Source organism: Python bivittatus, unplaced genomic scaffold, assembly GCF_059951505.1.
Source record: "Python bivittatus isolate LINGU-HERP-01145 unplaced genomic scaffold, Pbiv_v1 ctg000080_np1212, whole genome shotgun sequence".
Classification (NCBI taxonomy): domain Eukaryota; kingdom Metazoa; phylum Chordata; class Lepidosauria; order Squamata; family Pythonidae; genus Python; species Python bivittatus.
This window is the reverse complement of record NW_028277035.1, coordinates 47,562,337-47,583,698: the sequence shown is the minus strand read 5'-3', so window position 1 is coordinate 47,583,698 and position 21,362 is coordinate 47,562,337. Positions and strand designations below refer to the sequence as shown.

The window sequence follows — 21,362 nt, the reverse complement described above, 5'->3', positions numbered from 1 at the left end:
ACAAAATAATATTCACAGCTAGAATGTCTGCTGCCCCCTCTAGAGAACCGGTGGGCAGTATGAGGCTCTCTGAGGTCCAGATATTGATGAACCTCCATTGCTGACATTCCTTACAACTGACCATCCTGGCTCAGGTTCAGGGGATTCTATTTCAGCAACATCTGGAAATCCATAAGCTCCCCATTGCTGCTTTAGAGAGACCAGCTACCATAAGGTCAGTAATATCAAATCTGCATCCTTAGCATCTCCCTGAGGGATCCCATTGCTTATCTAATAGATCCACCTTTTTAAAGTGTTGCTTCCCCCCCCCCCCAAATATCATTGTGAAACCTACAATCAAAGCTAAAAGAAAGGGTAGGTAAGGAAGGAAACAAGACTATTTTCCAATACTTGGTAAAAATAGAAGCTTTTTATAACTAGCACGGTCACACTTCTATATAAGGATCATATTGAAAATTACAGTAAAGACTGATGTCTGTAGAAATTCACAAAAGCAGACCAATAGTTTAATTAAGCTACAAACCCTGGAGGAATTAAAATAGGCTACCAAGTTCTTAGAGGAATAGAGGAGCACAATTATTGCAGAAATCTGAAAAGGCAGTGATGCACAGTTCCACTCAGTGCTGTGTGCTGTGCTTTAGGTGGTATTAAGAAACCATTAAGATGGTATTTTATGACATCAGTGAATAACAGAAAAGAGTGTATGCCACAGGTTTTTACATGGCCAATAAATTCCCAAAGGCTCCCTACTGCTCTTTCATAAATTGACTCTGTATTATTTTATAGTCTTCTGGTTACTCTTGAGAGGTGCTGTAACATCAGTGAGAAAAGGCCAAATAACAGCTTTTCTGTGCAGACTGTGAGCCATAGCATGAAACCCATTCGTACACTCTCCCCCACCTTCAAAGACACACTAGTATATATCATACAGAGATTAGATTTGAAATACTTCAGATCCTTACACATATTTCTTTCCCTACCCATACACAGATTTAAGACATCTATAAAAAGAAAGGCCAAGTAGCCTGAAGTATTGATAATGTATTACACTTGACATAACCCTGCGCATCAAACCCAAAACCATGTTTCTGAGCAGAGGTGGCAGTGGTGAGGATATGTCTCATTAAATAACTCCACACATTTCCCACTTCCCTTGTCTTAACCATACCCAGCAATAAATCTGAGTAGCTGCTTCACCTGTGCTGAGCACATGATTAGGCCAATTCTGAGAGAAAGGAAACTAACCGTAGCTTTTTCATCCTTCCAATCGACAAATCTTTTCCTCGTAACCCAGAGAATATTGCAAAGACCTCAACCTGTCGGATAACAACACTGAATTCCTGGAAAACTTTATTGCCCTCATGGAAAAGGTGACGCCTGACTCCAAACAATGTAAGTACCCCAAAGGCCTGTGGTGGACACAAAGCCTCATCTCAAGGAGGGCTCAGCGTGTTGTGAGTGAGAGAATCCAGGGAAATCCATTACTAAGCAGTACTATACTGGATGAATTTTACTTTTAAAGATACAAATGGGGCAAGGTTTGCTAAAACTAGGTTATTGAAACAAAGCTGTATGTTTATGTTTGATTAAGATACATTTCTTTTGTATCTGGGAATTGTCACCTTAAGGGTTAGATGGATTTCATAAGACAAAGCTATAAATCAGCCTTTCCAATCTAGCAGCCTCCAGGTGTACTGGACTATGGCTCCCAGAATTCCCAACCACTAGGGCCAGTTCTGGAGAATACTAGGTTGTGAAAGGCTGGTATAAATGATTAGCCACCACAGTTAAGAGTTATAATGCAGCCCTGTGCATATCTAGTCAGCTAGCCCAAATTGGATCAATGGGACTTATCTTTAGAAAAGTGTGCAGCCATTTGGTAATGTTGCTTGCCAATCCCACGTTTGATAACAGGCAATGGGCTTCTTCAAGCTTGATCTGGTTTGAATGAAGTCACATTTCAAAAGAGGCTAGAGCTCTCTGATTTTATGACAAAATGTACTTCATTAAAACATACCCTATATTATATAGCCAGCTTGATTGCTCAGTTTAAAGTAGTCCAACTGTGCAAATGAGACACAGAAGCCACGGGATTCCCTTCCTTTATGGATAGGCATTGATCAGATAGCCTTCAGGTGTTAAAAGTATGCTTTCCAAGAGAAGTAGTTTAGCCAATCCCCTTCTATATCTGTCAGATATAAAAGTGTGTTCTAGTTTGCTTTTTTCTTCATTACACTTAGTGTGGCCCCCCAAAATGAGAGCACTCTAGGAATCTGTTTCTGGATGCATAAACTACAGAAATACATTACTTGCCATCTCCAAATTGGAATAGCAAGAAAAGCCACAGACCTGAGCTGGCTGACTTCCAGTACTGAGAAGAGTTTCTGAAAACATTGAGAAAAGTATAAAAAAAAAAAGGCAGTGTAATAGTGCTAAGTATCTAGACCAGGGCATCCTAACTCCAAGTTAGTGAATAATGAATGCAGAAATTCGGTATTGCCTTCACCTGCCCCTTTGCTAGTAAAATGGCAAGTGGAGTAATTCTTGTGGCTACAAACAGACTTCTGGTTTTGGAACATTTGTTTTTTTCTGTTAAGGTGATAACTTCCTTCTTCACAACCTTATCCTGGACACTGGGATCACACAACAGCTGGTGGAAACAGTATGGAAGAATCAAGATCTAAGCACGTAAATAAAATTTCTGAGACATGTTAGTGGTATTCTGGCTCCCCTCATGAGAACATGATTCAGTTGGGAGCAGATTAATTACCTCTTTTTGTAAGGCTGTCTTTCCATGGCAATGTGAAGCTTTCAGCTTTGTTAATATAGGGTAAATTAAATGGCCTGGAGACCATGTTGAAAATTAATGGTGGGTGGGGCTGTGCCAATCCTTTTGAAGAGGTGGTTCACAAGCTGCAAACGCACATATGAAATATCTCTCTTTTAGAATTTTTAAAACAACTGCATCTTTATCCAGGCTTGCCTAGTTATTGTATAAGCTGCTTCCAACTGTCTCCTCATATGTGTGCAAGCTCAGCTGTATTGTGAAGAGTACGGAAACAGCTGGAAGCACCTTATGAAGCATGCGCAGAACCTTGGAAAACATACAGCCACTTTAAGAGTGGTATTTCATACACCCTCTTGCACAGTGCAAAGCACTTCTTTCACTGCTTTGGCACAGATTTTTCTACATTCATTTTCATCTGGATCTCCAGGTCATTTAATTGTGCTTATTTGCATAGCGCTAATGTGGGGCTTGAAGTGTTTTCTTCATCAAGGAGTGGATAATAAATTTAATAATATTTAAAAATAAATAAAGGTGATATAAATTTGATATATAAATAAATTAATAAAATAATTCATGGATTGCTGCCTTTGGTGCAAACCCTTAAGTCCCCTGCAGTCTTGCTGCTTTTGACACTCAAAAATGCAATGTACAGCCGAAAACCTGATGGCAAATTACCATTTTACAATATTAACAATATTTTTTCAGATTTGGGATTATTTTTGTTTTTGTTTTTTCAGTTTTGATGTAGTCATGATACCTTTTTACTTCCTGTTCAGTAACAATATAAATTAATCATCTATAAATAGTAGGAATAGGAATAGGTACAATTGAGTGACTGTTGTTAAGGTTTTGTGCTGTGTATGAGCCAAGACTGCACATTGGAAACCTGCTTAACATATGATCATTATAATGACTGCTCATATGTTAAAATTTCTAGAGAGATACCTGTTGATCCTCTTGCAGCAAAAAAGGAAGGGAGGAAAGGAGGATGGATTTACTATCATGTAACCTTTTTACAATGATACATTGGGAAGGAGGGACATTTTGAGTGTGTCACTCTATTCCTAAATTCTAACTTCTTTGATTTCTGTCTTATTGCAGATACAGCCTCCTAGCTGTATTCGTTGCCACAGATGGTGGCATCACCCGTGTTTTCCCTAACAAGTAAGTGTTTTGTTGTTGTTGTTATGGCATTGTGATCCATAAGCATCTGTGTACAGATAGAAAGAAAGATTAAACAACTTCTGCACAATCCAAGCTTGTCCTCTGAAAATCATCATAGAATTACATGTACTGTCTATCTTGTGACTGCCCAATAGCCAAAGCCACTTCCCAGATTCTTCTGAGTAGGCCAAAGGAGAGAGAAAATTGGTGGCCCCATTCACCAGAAGCAGCCCCAGGCTGATTACCACAGAAGAAATGCAGCATTCTAAAAAGTTTCCTACCCCTGATCTTTGACATCTAATGAGGCCAAACATTTTTATTTCCTCTTTATGTCTCTTAAAGAGGAGCCTTTTGTTTTTGCAAGAATGTCTCCTAACCAGAAAGCAAACAAACAAACTCATGGATATCTGAATGTGATATGATATTGAAGAACTGTCCTAAATTATGGGATTATTGCAACTTGTATCCTGCAGGAGAAAACAATTTGCATTATTAACTACTATCTTCAGAGGAATATTCTTACTGATTTGCACTAGTTAAATTCAGTTATTTAATGTAGCTGAATTTGCATGGGTTCAAAGGAAAGATGCTCTTGATGTGCAAAACAATTATGTTTAACCACTACCTTTGTGATTTTAGACATTGCCTTAAATGCCGAGTGGCAGGCAATAAAATTACTTGACACTCCCCAAATCATATGCAGCCTTCTAGGGACTTCATAAATATCCTGATATTTCATATACTTGGAAAATCAAAAATAACAGATTTGTCAAGCATTCAGCTCTATGCAAAATGAAAATTATTTTATGGCTCCAGTAAAAAAAAATTGGTAGGATTTACTTTGGTGAATTTCTGCAACTTTCTAAAACAAATAATATAACTCAGTCCTCATTTTTAAAAGGCAATTCTATAATCTTCATCAAATGACACTGACCTATCTCTATTGCCATCTTATAGTCTCATGGGTTAAATATATGTTTCATTACATACTGAAAAATTTATAGGAAACGTGTTTGACGAACATCTGGATTTTTGCAGTCTCAAGAGCAGATTGCCCCTTTAAAAAATCATATACTGACTTGTATGAGTGTACTTGATTTGGGGACCTACTTCTGTGAAAAAATGAAATTGATAACATTCTATGGGTGTGGTTGATTTCTGTGAAAGAGCTGCTGAAGACTGGGAAGAAGACCGAGAGCCCTTCAATGCCAGTTTTTATCGGAGGAGCCTAGATAATAAAGGCTATATCTTTAAGCCACCTTACCGAGATCGTAAGTACAATCTTACAGACCATCTCTAGGCAATTTTGCTCTATGTTCAGTTTGGATAGTCTTTATAAGTATGAAGCTCCAGAAGATAGCAACAAAGCTCTTGGTCATAGCTGACTTGCATGCTGGCTTGGGAATTCCAGGACTTGAAATCCACATACCTTAAAGTTGCTAAGGTTGAGAAACACTGCCGTATAGGGAAACTCTTACCATATTTTATTAGGAATCTCTGATACACAAATCTATGCTGGGGCGTGGGGGGCATAGGATACATAGGAAATAAATTGCTTTGGTTTTATCTGTTTATATTTTATGACGCATATTTAATTTTTATCATGTTTGTGGCCTGAGTCTGTTAGAATTGGGGCAAGTTAGACAGATAAGGTAAGATAAGGTAAGATACGATTACCATACACATCAGAAGCAATGGGCATAGCTTAAGACCTTAATTACTAGATAGCAGAATGGAAGAAGCAACCTTTCATTTTGTTTTCAAGGTGAATTGGGAAGTAAGCATTGGCAGGAACAGCTTTTCATGAAACCATAAAAATAGATTATGGCATTATCAGATTGTTTCTTCTAGTACAGAGAGGTTCTCATAGCAGTCATGCTGTCAGTATTGTCCACCAGAAAATACCATATCTTTTTCCTCTTCTCTCTGAATAGCCAACTACAGAGGATCAGAGCTGGACAGCAATGCAATTGGGATCCTAGTTAGCACAGCTGTGGAACTCAACTTAGGAGAGAGGCATCTGAAGCCAGCAGGTAAGAGCGTTGCAGTGTTTGTCTGTAGTTTTGTCCCAGAGTATGATGGACTGGAATGGAGGGGGGGGGGTGAAAACGGTGCTCGTCTCCAGAGCAACGCTCTGGAGATAAGCAGAGAAAGCTGGCGCATCCCTAAACATTCCAGAAGATAGTAGAGAGTTGTGCCTGGGAACTGCTGGTCAGTCTGAGAAGACTTCTGTAAACAAGTGCTGGCAAATAAACCTTGCTGATTGAACCTACACGGTCTCCAGTTGTTCCTTGGGCTAGGCCTGACATCAGTCTTCTCAGACTGACCAGCAGTTCCCAGGCACAACTCTCTACTATCTTCTGGAATGTTTAGGGATGCGCCAGCTTTCTCCGCTTATCTCCAGAGCATTGCTCTGGAGATGAGAGCACCGTTTTCACCCCCCCCATTCCAGTCCATCACACAGAGATCTCCTATCCTGATCTCTTAATCTGCCTTAGTCCAGCATAAGCTTTCTGGAGCTCTGTACCCATTCCATATTTCTAGACATACATTCCACCTCCTCTGAGATTTGAGTTTCAATGCAATTATGCTGGAAATTATGTGAACAAACCCCATTGGGCTATAAGCATTAGAGTGTAACACAATTACACTATGCAGATTTTCAAGATAGCCTAGAGATAAAGTCCATGTGGCTCAATAACAGGATTCTTAATCTAATGCATAAGATTATTTAAATGTACAAACAGATTTTAAAACTCAATAATAGCAATGTTTTGAAAGTCACATTGTCACTAGGTTGCTCATTTGTGGCTTCTGAGCAGGCACAAATACTATATACATGTGAGATATATCTGAGAAAAATATAAAAACTGTCTATGTAGATAGAGAAATCAGAAGTCGTGTTTTATGGTAGAGATTGGGTTAGATTCTTGCCTGTGGTCCCTGCAACTGATTTGGGGGATTTTCCCTTTTTCCCAGCTGCCACTCCCTTTCCCCATCTATTTAAGAAGTTGCTTTGACCTTCCAAAGAGACTTTTCAGGGGAACTCAAGAAGCTGCAGGGAAGAGGAACAGCAAAATCTCCTCCCACAAAAGTCCTTGCGTTCATATTCCTCAAATTAAAGTTTCTATCTTCAAATAAAAAATAAAACAAATTCTGTCCCCCCCAGTGGTTGGAGTAAAACTTGACTTGGAGGCCTGGACACAAAAATTTAAAGTCCTTGCTAGCAATCAAACAGATCAGCAGAAAACACGACGAGTAAGTAATACAAGTGTGTGTGTGTATGTGTTGAAAACAGCATGGCTGGAGCTGTGGAATTTTCTGTTTTTAAAATAAATAAATAAATAAATAAATAAATAAATATTGCTTTAATATACAATAAAAGGAAAGGGAAAGAAAGGAAAGAAAATTAAAATATATAAAGGCAATAAAAGGAAAAAAGGAAACAACAAAAACATATTATGTTACAATCTAATATGTTATGTTGCTTTGTCACCATTTTGTGTTTTGTATTTTATATTTGTATATTGTATATGTTTTAATGTTACATGGTCTGGGAAGGGTTGCTTATTGTTTGTTTTTTATGCTGTATGCTACCAGAGCCATATTGTTTGAGTTGGGTGGCCTTATAAATCTTGTTAATAAGTAAATAATTAATAATACATACAAAAAAATCATTCAGCTTAGTTTTAAACACATCATTAAACACTTACCATGTACAATATTAATCAGTCTTTTTATTATATTACTAGAGAATCAATTCATAAAAAGAAAGCAAATATGTATCGATTATTCAAGATAGTAGATGTGGGATTACTGATTACTGTGTCATTCCAACAGTGAAAAATAGTTTGTTTTTTCCAGCCCCCATGTTGATAAATCCATAATTCTTCATAGTATGATAAATTTGCAAGTTTGGGGTATATAAATCAAAAAGTATATTCACATATTTAAAACTTACAGAATTTTGTAAAACTACATTAACAAACTGATGGATATTAAACCAAATAGCACAATAGTGGGACAATCCCAAATTATTTAATGGTCACCTCACCCATCCTACACTTCCAAAATAATTAAGTTGATAGCCAACTCTTTTTTAAACATTCACTTTGAGGGCTTAGTAATTATGAAAAAAGTATTTTATTGAATTAGTCTCATCTTATGATCCTAAGAAACACACGTAATATTCCCATACATATATATCCATATTCTTCCCTTTTAGGGATAAACAATGTTATCTATAGTGTAGAAAGGGGGTTAGAAATTGTAAGCCAATAGTAATAAAATTCTCTATCCATTTTCCCATCTTTATAAATATTCAACCAAATTCATTTACTTGCTCTATTTTTTTGCAGTTTACACATAACATGTAGTCATTCACTTGGTTTCCCTATTAAACACACCTTGTTCTTTGATGCATTGATTTTCAGATCCTTGTTGTATCATACAATCTAATATTCACAGCAAATCATTTGGGTTCTTGGTGAACAGCATAGCACTATCTACATACAAAAGCGTACATACTTTCGTGCCTGACCTTCACTGTCACCACAATAATTTCTTATATGTTTATCCATTAACACATGGGGACGTTACGTATCTTTGTCTTATTCCCTGCTCAGTGTTGAACCATTTACTAAACATTCCCTTTATTCCTAGATATACTGCTTTTATTACATTCAGCAGCCAACCTACAACTTCTAACTTACATATTAATTGTAATAAGGAAAGGCATCCTCAGGGTTGAGCCAGCCCTTGCCTCTGAGGTCCTACAGTTGAGATAATCCATTTCTGGGGAAGAACAGCAACAGGAAAATTAGGGCCCTTCATTATAAACCAGTTTTTCTCTTCCACACCAGCCCCTGGGAAACCAGGATTAATAATTAATAATTTATTAAATTTATATGCCGCCTGATTCCCAGTGACTCTGGGCAGTTTGCAATTGTTAAAAATATTTAAAAACAAAGAACAATACAAAAACATCACAAAACAAAAGAACAATTGAAGGGGAAATCCTTGCCCCACCCCAGGTCTGGCTAACTACAGAAAGGGAAACCAAGCAAAAACTTTGAGGCGTCAATAGCTCAGCCAAGCTGAGGCGGGTGCTAGAAGGCAACCAGTCAACTCCAGGGTTGAAACAAAAATAAACATTATTAAAGGTGTCAAAAAGAAGATGAGGTTCCTCACACAACACACAGTTAAAAAAAGATATCCCTAATGCAATTCTAACTACTGTACAACTAAACCACTCAATTTTCAACCTTGCCTGAGGTCACCCCCTCATCCAGGACTCCAGCCGACTCTTTCCACAAGGCCCAAAACTCTTCCTGACAGAAGCGGCTTCTTTTCCTTTATTGGCCTCAGAGGTGAGGTGACGACCTCTTGCACATAAGGTTGGCTGGTTTTTTAAAGGGCAATGCTCCCCACTACAATAATATTCCATAATTCAAAACATTCACTTTCTCATATGCTTTCTCTAAATCAGTAGAAATACAATTTCCTGTCCTCACATTCATGCATTTCTCAGTGACCTGCTGAAGAGTACAAATTGGTTCCACACACATTCTGCTAAGCATAAAACTACACTGTGCTTCCCAAATTTTGCCTTGTCACTTGCCATATCCTTTCAATCAGAATCCCACTGAATGCCTTCCCAGACTCTTAGTTTTTGCCTTCTGTCTTGTAACCTTTCTCTTTCTATAATGGTATTCTTGAAGGCACAGATGCTGACTTCCCACATGATAAACAAGTTGTATAGCCACTCCATAAACAAACCAATATCAAATCATGCTTTTAGATTTATATTTGTTTGCCATGTGTATGTACAAATGGTCTTACACATAAACCACATATCTGAAACAGACCTTTTTCTAAGCAGATACTCACCAATGTGTCAGTATTCTCATTGATTTGTGGGTCTCCAAATGGCACAATCACTTTTTCCGTACTCTCTTTGTCTTGTCTATATTCATCTATTCATGTCACCTAAAAGAGTAATCTTTTCTTGTGGATTGCATTTGATCAGAATTTTGCACTTTTCCCCCAAATTTATCCCTGATTCTTCCATTATCAGCTTTCACTGGAGTATCATATGCAAATATCACCAATCAATGGATTCCTATTTTCGTATGCACTCACAACAACCTAGATGACAACGATTCATTCATTCTGACATACATCCTGTTCCAAAATTGAAACAGTTAATTTGAGGATTAGAACATTATGTGATGGAAAGTTTTGTACACTTTTAGAGGTGTATAGTATTCAGATCCAAAGTTTCAGATCTGGCATGGACAACCTTGATGTACCTGAGCTGTGTCTTTTCCTGGTCACTGGCTCCTTAATGCTCCCTTGACTACAGCTCATATTTTCTTGAGCCTATGTGACTATCATATGAGCCCAGGAGGAACATGGCTCCTTTAAGGAGTTGTCAATGGGTACATAGAGAATGCCCATGCCAGACCTGAGGGACCTTTGCCTACTTCAGATCTGAATATTCTACACCTATAGGATGTACAAAGCATTCTATCAAAGAATGTTGAAGATACTGAGAATTCCATTAGAAGAGAATATGTGTAGCTCAGGGTTGAACTGTGGAGTCCTTGGGGGTTCTCTGAGCTTGGTTGTTTTCTTGCAAACGTTTCATTACCTGACTAGGTGACATCCTCAGCGCTAGAATGGAATGGGGAATTTGCTGTCTGTTTATATATTGTGGCATGCCCTGCAAGTGTTGGTGGGGGTGTGGGTTTTGTTTTGTTCTATTTTTTCCTCCTCTGGTAGTTTCTTGATTAGGGTATTGTTTACTGCTTGATTGTATGTCTGGTGATAATCTTGGTGTTAATCTCTGCTTATCTCAGTGATGATTGCTGGTGAGGAGGTGTTCTGGTCTTTTGTTTTCTTTTTTATTGTCTCTTTTGAATAGTGTGTAGATGTTGTTTATTTCTATGTGCCTGTTGATGGCTGCCTTGTCTGAATAGCAAGCTTCCAGGAATTCCCTCCCATTTTTTGGATTTAGCTTGGTCTAAGATGCTGACAGTTTCCCAGTTGAAACTATGGTTGAGTCTGTCCATGTGCTGTGAGATTAAGAAGTTTTCATTGTGTCTTCTGACTGCTAGTTGGTGTTCATGGATGCGCTCTGCTAGCCTTCTGCCTGTCTGTCCTACATAGTGGTTGTTACATAGTGTACAACAGTCCTTACACTGTATGTTGTAGATGACTCCTGTTTTTTCTTTTTGGGCTACTGGGTCTTTTGGTTTGCTTAAGATGTTTTGGAGGGCTTTAGTTGGTTTGTGTTGGAAGATGTTGTATCCATACTTTAGGTTGTATATGTGGAAGTGCTATAGTTCCTAGGCGTTGCATTACAATCTCTGCTATGAATCCTGACAGTGGTGATCCCATGGGTGTGCCTCTGATTTGTTGGTATATTTGTCCATCAAACTGAAAATAGGTAATGAGGCAGAGGTTGATGAGGTCCATGATTCTGGGTATTTTGATCTGGGTGTATTTGGTTAGTGTGGAGTCCTTGGGGTTCTCTGAGCTTGGTTGTTTTCTTGCAAATGTTTTGTTACCCATTACCCAGCTGGGTAACGAAACGTTTGCAAGAAAACAACCAAGCTCAGAGAACCCCAAGGACTCCACAGTTCAAACCCGAGCTACACATATTCACTTCTATCGGTATTTGGTTAGGTCAGGTGTGTTGTGTAGCACTGCTGATATGGATTCTTTCGCTAGTTCTGGGTTTATGGATGTAAAGAGTGCTGTGACATCAAATGAGACCATAATTTCATCTTCATCTATATATACATCTTTGATTTTCTGGAGGCACTGTAGTGAGGAGTTGATAAAATATTCACTCCTCTCTGTGAGATGTCCAAGCTTTTTTTTGAGAATTCCATGCTAAGCCCCCCAGTGTTCTTGAAGCACTGCAGCATGAGAGTTATCTTGGACTTGTCAATTTCTTTTCCATCTTATTATTTTTGGAAGACATAATGTTATCAATAATATTATGTTTTTCCCCAGATTCAGATTCTTCACTTAAAGTCATTTAGAACTCAGTTGGTCAAAAACTGAATTTTGGCACACATTAACTAGAACCAGTAAAGATCTTTTAACACTAGTAAGGTGTGTTTAACTTAACAAATCACAGCTTCAAAGGTGGCAACCACAACCTGAAAATGTTCATGTTTCTGAATAGTGTTGAAACATGCCTCATATATAACTTATTACGTCATTACTGTTATAGAATGTGGATAACCACTGAAATTCTCTTGAAACTCTTTCCTTTCTTATAGTTCTTATCAGCCTATAGAACTGTTAGACATAATCTGGATTTAAATAAATCAATTCTAAGATTTGGTTTCATTGCCTTCTTTTTTTGATTTGCAGTGTGACCTCTCTACAAGTTGTGAGATGGACTGTGATACAAATGACAAGGTAAATAGGTGCAACACAACTGAATGAATTCTTCTGACCCAGGAAACATTTTAAAAACCTACCTGATTTTTAAAGTTCAGAAAGTAAGCAATTTAAAATTGGCTGAAAATACTGAGTAGGACTGCAAAACTAACAGTATATTATGATATGAAGGACAACGCCTTCCCCTCACAGAAGTAGGCTACTGATCTATCTGCTGCCTAGAGCAAGTGATGCCAACATCCAAACGTTGCAAATTGTACCTGAGTTACTTTTTTTTTCAAATTGGCAAGGTAGGAGTTTGTGACTTGGATTGCACATTCAGTGAGTTATAACCAAAGGATGTTGCCTTTGCTTAGTATAAAGGTCATCTGTAACCTTGTAATAAGCTTGCTTATTTGTTTGTTTATTTATTTGCTAGACTTCTGTGCTGCTACAGTCATGTCTGGCTCTGAAAGGCTTACAGACCTCCAAAATAGTAATAATTAAAAACAGTAACTTTACAGTATAACAAGAAAATTTCCCAGTGGCAAGGAACACTGGGAACCCATATCTACAATCACATACAATACACACCCAGAGGGACAACAGCAATCACTCAGACCCCAAAGCCCTACTGAGAACAATCAGGTCTTGATGGGTTTATGGAAAGCTAATAGGATCAGAGGCCATCTGATATCAAGAGAATATTCTTCTGGAAAAGGGGCGGGCAGTGACCAATGTCCACAAAACCTAGAGGCTAATGGTGGTGCTGTCTGCCCCCATTTACCCACCCCTGCTTCAATAAGCACCAGTTGATTCACCGATTTAAAACCAATCATCAACTAGACTAGAGTGTGCAAATCCTATGCCCTGCTATGCTTTGGGTGAGGGTTGCAGAGCTTCCAGGCTTCATGCCCCCATCATTTGCCTACCTTTAAAAAAAGGTTCCTAGTTGTAACTTATTCCTTTTACAGCCTCTGAGACTTATAACCTTCTTTCTTCCTGCTCTGAAACATACTTCTTCCTGACCTTGTGCCTTCAACAACAAACGCTCTTGCTTTCACAGTAGAAGAACTCAAGCAATGATTCAGCCAGTCAGCCAGCTAACCAATAAAAATAAATGAAAGGAGGGAGGGGAGAACCATTTATTTTAAAGGTGGATTATAGGAAAGAGGGGGCAACCATTCAACTTTAAAGGTAGATTGGAGAACCGTTTATTTTTTTTTTGGTGGATTAGAAGAGGAAGGATGGATTTTAAATGTGGTTTGAGTACAATTTATTTAAAATGTAGCTTTAAAGGTATGTGAGAGATGGTTGTATAGGTGTGTATGTATGACTGGTAGGGATGTGCAAAACATTTTGAATTTGAAATCTTCCATCTTGACTTCAGAACTTTGTTTCGAGTTGAAAACAGCTATTCTGCATTTGAAATGGGCTGCTTCAATCATTTTGGAAGTGTTTCAAGCTTTAAATCGAGTGGTTTGAACCCAAAACAAAGCTGTTTTGGGCTCAGAACAATTTCTGATGATCAAACCAGCCTGTTTTAAGCTTAAAGCAATTGTTTCAAACTCAAAGTGAATTGCTTGGAATTTGAATAGTTCAGATTTAAAATACATTCCCTACCCTCATTAGGGTTATGTTTCAGCTGCATGGATTGTCCTATTTTAATCACACTCATTATCTCCTTACCTCACTAATGTATGGCCTCAAGGAAGTCAGAAAGAATTGCACACTTCTGAATCACACCAACATTCTTCTGATTAAATCACAATGCACAGAAAAGTAAACTGAAGCAAGCAAATGTATGTTCCCAACGTCAGTGGTTGGTGACAGGTGCTAACAAGAATTTTTTGGAATTACATTTTACTGAAACTTAGGAAAATAACATTGTAGGGGATTGATTTGCATTTTCTGTCTCTATCACACATATTTTTAATAAATAGTTTTAAAAAATTACTTCCACTATGGCTACTGCCCTGAGATAGTCTATATAAGGGTTCAAGCAGACGGGACAGGAATCAGTGATTCCCAGGCCAGAGATGGCAATGACATAACCATTCAAAAAGTGCTCAGCTTCAAGGCCACCAAGTGCTATGCCGTGTACCCCTTGATTCAAAAGGGTTGGAGGAAGAAACCTTGAGTTTTTGCACCTGAAAATGTATAAAAGTCCATGACATCTTTGCACTGCAATAAACAATCAACTGCTGGGTATAATGATTAATTCTTGTTTGCAATAAAGATTTTGATTTGGCCAAGCCACCTCTATGAGTGTTCTACCAAGTCTAACAACAGAGATGAGCTAAGCTGTGAAGTGCCTGATCATCTGTGATTTACTGGCCAGTTTTGGTGAGGAACCCTGGCAGTCTATACAGATGCTGTAGTGCTGACTGCCTCTTTGGGAACTGTACATTGACGCTCATTTGGCCTCATGTAGAAGCTGCTATCCTTCCATGTAGCTCTAGGAGCCAAGTCACATAACTTTAAAGGAATAAGAGACAGTGGTCCTGCCTCACTGCCCTGTCTGGATCACAAGATGTTTTGTGTGTTTATTGATTTATTTATTCATTTTAGCCTTCTTCATCAATCTACTCTCATTGGATATCAGTCAAGAATTAACAACAAAACATGCATGGTGCAATATCCACAACTAAGCAATTATATAAAAATTATAACCACAAAATCCATCAATAAATCTAAAATAAAAAGATAGATAGATAGATAGATAGATAGATAGATAGATAGATAGATAGAGATAGATAGATAGATAGATAGATAGATAGATAGATAGATAGATAGATAGATTGATTTCAAGATTCAAAATTTGTCTTAATTCATTTTTTAATAATATCCTAAAGCCAAGTAGGGTTGGAGCTGCACAAATTTCAGGCAGAAGGGTGCTTCAAAGTACCTGCACCACAGTAGAGAAACAATGCCTTTGAACCTCTTTGCCCCTTGGGGAATAATTAGGAAATTCTCCCAGGAATTTCATATCAAGTAGACAGAGATGGGTTGAGGAAACAACCCTGGGGATACCTTGTTGCCAAGACATGTGAGGCTTTAAAACTAGCACTTTGAATTACACACAGAAACTGATGGGTGCGTGCCTGTGGAGCACAAAGGTGCGATAAATGTAGTGGAGAAAAAAAGAAGGCCAGCGGCCTCCTTAAGCAAAAGCAATATAGCGGCACCATTCCATGTCATTGCAGCTGCCCACTCCCTCTTCCCATGTTGCAGGATCTGCTTTGTGTGCTTATTGATGATGGTGGATTTCTGGTGATCTCCAACCAAGAAGACTACAAGTTCCAGGTGAGCTGTTCTTTTGCTTTAAAAAATTCAGAATACTGGTTTCATTTCACAGTGATATTTATCTGATTACCAAACATATAGTTTTCAGTATTCTAATATAATTGCCTGTTTATTTAGCGCAGTTCATTCACTGCTTATTGTTTTCTCATATTTACATATGAAAATGGATGACTGATGGCATTCTTACAAACAACAACATGATGCAGATATTATTGATGAATGTTCTTTTCTTCTATTTCATATTCAGGTTGGAAAGTTCTTCAGTGAGGTGGATGCCCACTTGATGTCTGCTCTCTACAACAATTCATTCTTCACACAGAAAGAATCATATGACTTCCAATCTGTCTGTGCTCCAGAAGCTCCAAGCAACACAGGAAGTGCACCACGTGGGGTCTATGTGGTGAGTCATGATTCCCAAGCTATCAGATCTTACCTGGTTGAAACATTGTGTTTACATTGTGTGCTTCAAATCACTCAGTGGCAAGTATTTAAATTTACAAAGTAGTCAATGAAAGGGGAAGAAGAAGGTGCAAAGAAGGCAAAGAACCCCCCAAAAATAGATTGGAAGCCACATCATTTGACAGAGGAGGATATTATAAGTTGAGACAGAGAGAACTCTAAAATCCCTGTGAATGACAACGCCTTTCCAAAAAAAAAAAAGTCGACTGGGAACACAGGCAACCTCTACTCTGAGTTTGTCACAATCTGACAGTTGGCCCAGATTGTGTCAGACTAACCTTATCACCCTTTTTGATAGAGTTATTAGCCTAGTAGATCAAGCCAAACTGCCTGGCTCTGATTTTTTAGGTAGGAGGACCAGCTTCCATCTGCCCTTCCTTTTGGCAATAGTAAAATTTGCTGCTGTTTTTCTTTGGTTGTGTGAGACCTTTCACAAATGATTCTATTGCTACTGCTCCTCCATTCTTCTCTTTAATTATTGTTTTTAAGAGAGGTCTATGTTGTTTCACAACAATGCCCTTCGGGACATAGACAGGGTGGTATTACCTCAAGCATCATCCTGATAATCAATATGTATGCCCTTCAATATTGGCCACCATTAAAACATGTAGTAACATTGTTGATAGCTGTAATAGCAGAGTTATCTACAGGCTTACTAGTTAAGCATTTGACAACCCTGCAGGAATCTAGATGGGATGGGTGGCAAAAAGATACACTGCAGAAGAGATACACCAAACCATCTAGTACCATTTGAGGGGCAGAATCCACAAATGTGAATGTGTAAATGATGAAACACTGATAGTGGTTAGGAAGGGCCAACTCTGATGTAGCAAGCCCCATGAATACCAGCTGGGTTCTGTAGTTGTCTCCTTCAAATGGGCTGTAACGATCTGCCACTTCCAGCCCCCAATGCCAGTAACTCTCTTGCAACCAATAGAGGTTCAAAGAAAAGTTCATTTATTGAGGAAAAGTGTGCAGGTCCAAAGCATTGCTAAGACTGAGCCCATGCGCACCAAAAAGTTACTTTTACCCCCTTTGCTTCTCATGCTCCCCCCTAAGCCTTCCAGACATTCTCACATTCGCCCATTGGTACGACCTTGAGTGTTCCTGGACTCTGATAACAGCCCATCTGCTTCTAACACCTTCCCAACTCCCCACCACCACCACTTCTTCTAATGGCAGAACTGAAGCAAGCAAGCTAGCAAGCAAAGTAGTAGTTAGTTGATTGTGAGGATTCTGACATGGGCGCCCATCTACCAGGCTTGGCCACTCTGATCACGCAAGGGAATTGAAACTCAGGGTAGCCCAGCACTCACATAGAACCAGAACTAAGGATTTATATTTAGGCCATTAACACATGAAAAACAGCAGTACGCTCGGCTTGGGTTTCCCAAATACTACATTCACTTGCCAGTAGCTACTGTGTTCTGTTTAAAAGCATGTTTCCTTTATTTCTTTATATTTAGCCAACCATGGCAGATTTCTTGAACCTAGCTTGGTGGACCTCAGCAGCTGCATGGTGAGTTGTTGTTGTTTTTTTAAGCAGTTGATGAGATAAGCTTAGATGTATCAAAACATGAACTACTCTAGGATAGATCTCAGAACCTGTTACAGAAATATTAGTGAGATTATTTAAAATTGCCATTTAATTGTTTTTTAATCTTCCCTAGAACTCTACAAATTCATTTTGGTTTTTGGTTTTTGGTTTTGTTTTTTTGCTTTTGACTTGGAGATGTCAAAAGCAAAAGCAAAATGTATCTTTTTAGATTTTTTTTAATTCAAGGAACTTGTTCTGAATTGTGACATGCAGTAGTTTTCTTTTACAGCCACCTAATAGCTCTGCTATTTCTTTCCACAAGGTCTCTATTTCAGCAGTTCTTGTATGGATTAGCCTATAACAGCTGGTTTCAAACAGGTAACAATCCCTATTTGTATATTTCTTTCAGCCCCCAAAAGATGAGATGGCAGGAGCAAGCACTATAAATTAACTGTAGTTGGATTAATATAGGAAGTGAAAATAAAACTAAACGTTATATGACCATCAGTTGCTCCTCTATTACTGTGAGATTGACTATGTTACTGGAGTTGCTTGCAGCATTAGTACAACTGAATAGTTCAAGTCTCTGAAAAACATCTCCCATCTTTGTGCCTTTAATCTTGAGAAGCAGATTATGTCCTAGTTATTCTGAGTGCAGCTTCAGAAGGCTTTGGGCATGGATATAAAATCTGCACACATAAATCTTCACCAAAGCATACTCCAATAAATCTGAACTATCATGCTAAAAGAAATGAGTGGACCCATCAATAAGGAAGTCGCTGAATTGAGCTTCTGCAATGGAAAAAATAGCAGATGCAAGTCAATTTTACAAGGTGAATTAGTTGGGCACGGGAACACATCAAGCTTCAATATAGATTAGTGGAGGAAAGCAGAATGAAAAGCATTAACAAGGTTGATTGAAAAAAGTCTCTCTAGACTGATCAGAGAAATGTTTATACTTCTTCAATAAAGAATAAATGTTTGTGTAGATGAGAAGAAACATAAACAATAAGGCAAAAGAGAAATATAGATGTTAAATCATTGATCTTTTTCCCCATACATTCTTGCACTATTATCTATAGCATTTGGCTCAAGCACAACTTTAGAAAAGCTCAGTACAGCCAGATGAATTGCTTTTTAGATGATCTAGAAAGGATTACCAAAAAAAAAAAAAGTTTCATGCTTCAGTTTACAACCCATTATATGTGTTGTGTGTCCTAACAGAGGATGTCTCAGCAGATGGTGTGGAATCCAAGGAGACCAGCTGCATCATGAAGCAAACTCAATACTATTTTAGCTCTGTTAACTATACTTATAACACCATCATTGACTGTGGAAATTGCTCTAGGTTAGTAGAAAAAGTCCCTGTTGTAAAGGTTCATAGTAAACACAACATTGTAAGGCTCTGGTTCTCCAGCTCAGTTCTTGTGAAAAAACAACAGGATTAATGGACAGAACCACTGACAGGCACCAGAGTTAGTAGCATCTGTCATAGAAATGGATGGATGATTGTATCATGATGTCATAATGACATCCCAGTAGACATTGGTATTGTGCTAGGCAAGGAGACGATACCAACATTTTAAAGACATCTTCTTTTTTATATGCTTTAACTTCCATGGCTTTCACAAAAACTCCTGGGAAATGTTATGATGGTAAGATTCTGTTAGAGATTCCAAGGATTCCTCAAAGAACTGCATTTCCTAGAATGCCCTGGGGGGTGTACATAGCAATAATCCTAGCAATATAACCCTAAAGCTGTTTCTTATGCTTCCGTTAGCATCAGTAGATGCGTTGTTATGAATGCAAATTATACCTGGGGGGAGGATAATGTTTGTTAGGACCAGCTATAGTAGGGGAGGAAATGGTTAATGACTTCCTCCATCCCGATTCCCCTGTATTATCTATCTATGCACATATGCATACATGTGCTTGTGTCTATGTCTGCCTCATGCTATAAATGCAACAATATTTTAGCTTCAGATCTCTACAGTAGATAATTCCTAGAGGAATAAAAAGTGGGTATAACCCTGAGTACATAGATATGGCAAATGTATGTATTATTTCTCATGTTTCCTTTCCAAGTATATAATAAAAACAGTTCACAGTTATTAATCCCCATTAGCTGGATATCTTTAGAAGAGGAATGCAACATGCATATACATTTTTCGATATTGGATCGAGTCTGCATATATTTCATATCTGGGCAGGTATATACTTACAGGTGTATACTTGGGCAGGCGTATAGGTCAGAAATAACTAGATCTGTGATAGTTGGAACAGAGTAGTGACAATATGGGATAAAAGCAAATTTGCGTGGCTGTGCAGATCCTTTAGAATAAGTGCTTTGCAATGCATGGGACAGCTACGATGGCTGCTTCAGAAGCTGTTTCTGGCCATCCCTGCGTTTGCGTGCGTGCGTAGCCACGTCTCTTTACTAAGAAAAAATCCCACTACCAAAGTACCATACCTCCCAAAGAATGTGCAGAGCGCAACTGTATAAATTAGAAAAACAGCAAGAGAAGAGCACTTCATCTTCCCGTCTCCCTTTTCCCCCAGGCTGTTCCATGCACAAAGGCTTGCTGGCTCCAATCTCCTGTTCGTTGTAGCAGAAAAGCCCATATGCAGTCAGTGTGAATCCACAAAACTTCTCCAAGCAGAGATAAAAGGTATTGCTGACCACCTGTGTTTTAAACCCCTTACAACATAATAGTCGGCATGACTATGATTGACTGATTTTTTTCTTCTGTTGTATGTTTTATAAATATTGCTTGAGATGCATTTCCCACAAGCAGTTTGATGTTCAGATTATCAGAAACAGTTGAAAGGTACATTAATCTGAACTCAAGTCCATTGCAGTAACAGAGACTATGTGCATAACCTTTACTGTCACTCTACAAGATAAATGTGAAAGGGAAATTTGTAAAAAATTAAGATAAGCTACATTAGATCAGACCAGAGGCCTGTCTGGAACAATCTGGACCTGCAGTTGTGGAGTCCTTGGTGCTCTCTGAGCTTGGTTGTTTGTTTGTAGACATTTCATCACCCGACTAGGTAATATCATCAGTGCTCAGTTCAACCCTGAGCAACATATGCAGTATTCTCTTCTGTTATACCTGCAATAGCCAAACAGGTCTACGGAAAGTCCACAACGGGCCATAAACACAATAGTGTTCTCCAACTCATCTTCCCAGCCACGGATACTCAAAGACATGTGACATCAGATAGTGGAAGTAATGACTAGTTAATGATTAACTGCTCTGGAGAGCCAGGAAGGGGCAGAAGGAACCTGCAGAACCTCAGTGCCATGTAGGACTCGTATGCAGAATTCTAACATCGGATTGTATATAGTTTATAAATATAGTTTAGACCAGGCAAGGCTAACGGTTTAGAACCAGAGGGCTGCATCAAAAGCCAGGTGCTACACTCTCATGTATACATACGCGCACACACATGTATTCCCTTTATCTACCTGTCCCAGGCATCTCCAGCATCAGAATTCCTGGAAGCGGGGCAATGTCCCTCCTTCTCTCTCAAGCAGCTTTCTGGGGAGAAAACAAATCAGTAACAATGGAAAGGCAGCACCTGAGAGCAACGTTGTTCAAAAGGAGAGGATGATGCTTCCTGCTCCATTCCTTCTTTTCCTTCCTTCCCAGAGTTCATTGTGTTGCTCAGGAGACCTACTTCCCAGTGCTGTCCTGTTCCTGTGCT

The 21,362-nt window shown here is 38.6% G+C and overlaps 1 protein-coding gene across 2 annotated transcripts in view; it reads left to right on the top strand.

Annotated features, from left to right (window-relative positions):
• CACNA2D2 (calcium voltage-gated channel auxiliary subunit alpha2delta 2) overlaps window positions 1-21,362 on the top strand; it is a 656,510-nt gene that overhangs the window by 632,227 nt on the left and 2,921 nt on the right. For both annotated transcript variants that reach the window (XM_088134018.1, XM_088134017.1), the window contains 13 exons: window positions 1,295-1,392; window positions 2,598-2,688; window positions 3,890-3,952; window positions 5,120-5,223; window positions 5,887-5,985; window positions 7,122-7,210; window positions 12,341-12,388; window positions 15,584-15,655; window positions 15,903-16,055; window positions 17,581-17,633; window positions 17,974-18,029; window positions 18,876-18,999; window positions 20,211-20,320. In XM_088134018.1, the coding sequence (XP_087990144.1) occupies window positions 1,295-1,392; window positions 2,598-2,688; window positions 3,890-3,952; window positions 5,120-5,223; window positions 5,887-5,985; window positions 7,122-7,210; window positions 12,341-12,388; window positions 15,584-15,655; window positions 15,903-16,055; window positions 17,581-17,633; window positions 17,974-18,029; window positions 18,876-18,999; window positions 20,211-20,320 (1,160 nt within the window). The remainder of the gene's footprint in view (window positions 1-1,294; window positions 1,393-2,597; window positions 2,689-3,889; window positions 3,953-5,119; window positions 5,224-5,886; window positions 5,986-7,121; window positions 7,211-12,340; window positions 12,389-15,583; window positions 15,656-15,902; window positions 16,056-17,580; window positions 17,634-17,973; window positions 18,030-18,875; window positions 19,000-20,210; window positions 20,321-21,362) is intronic.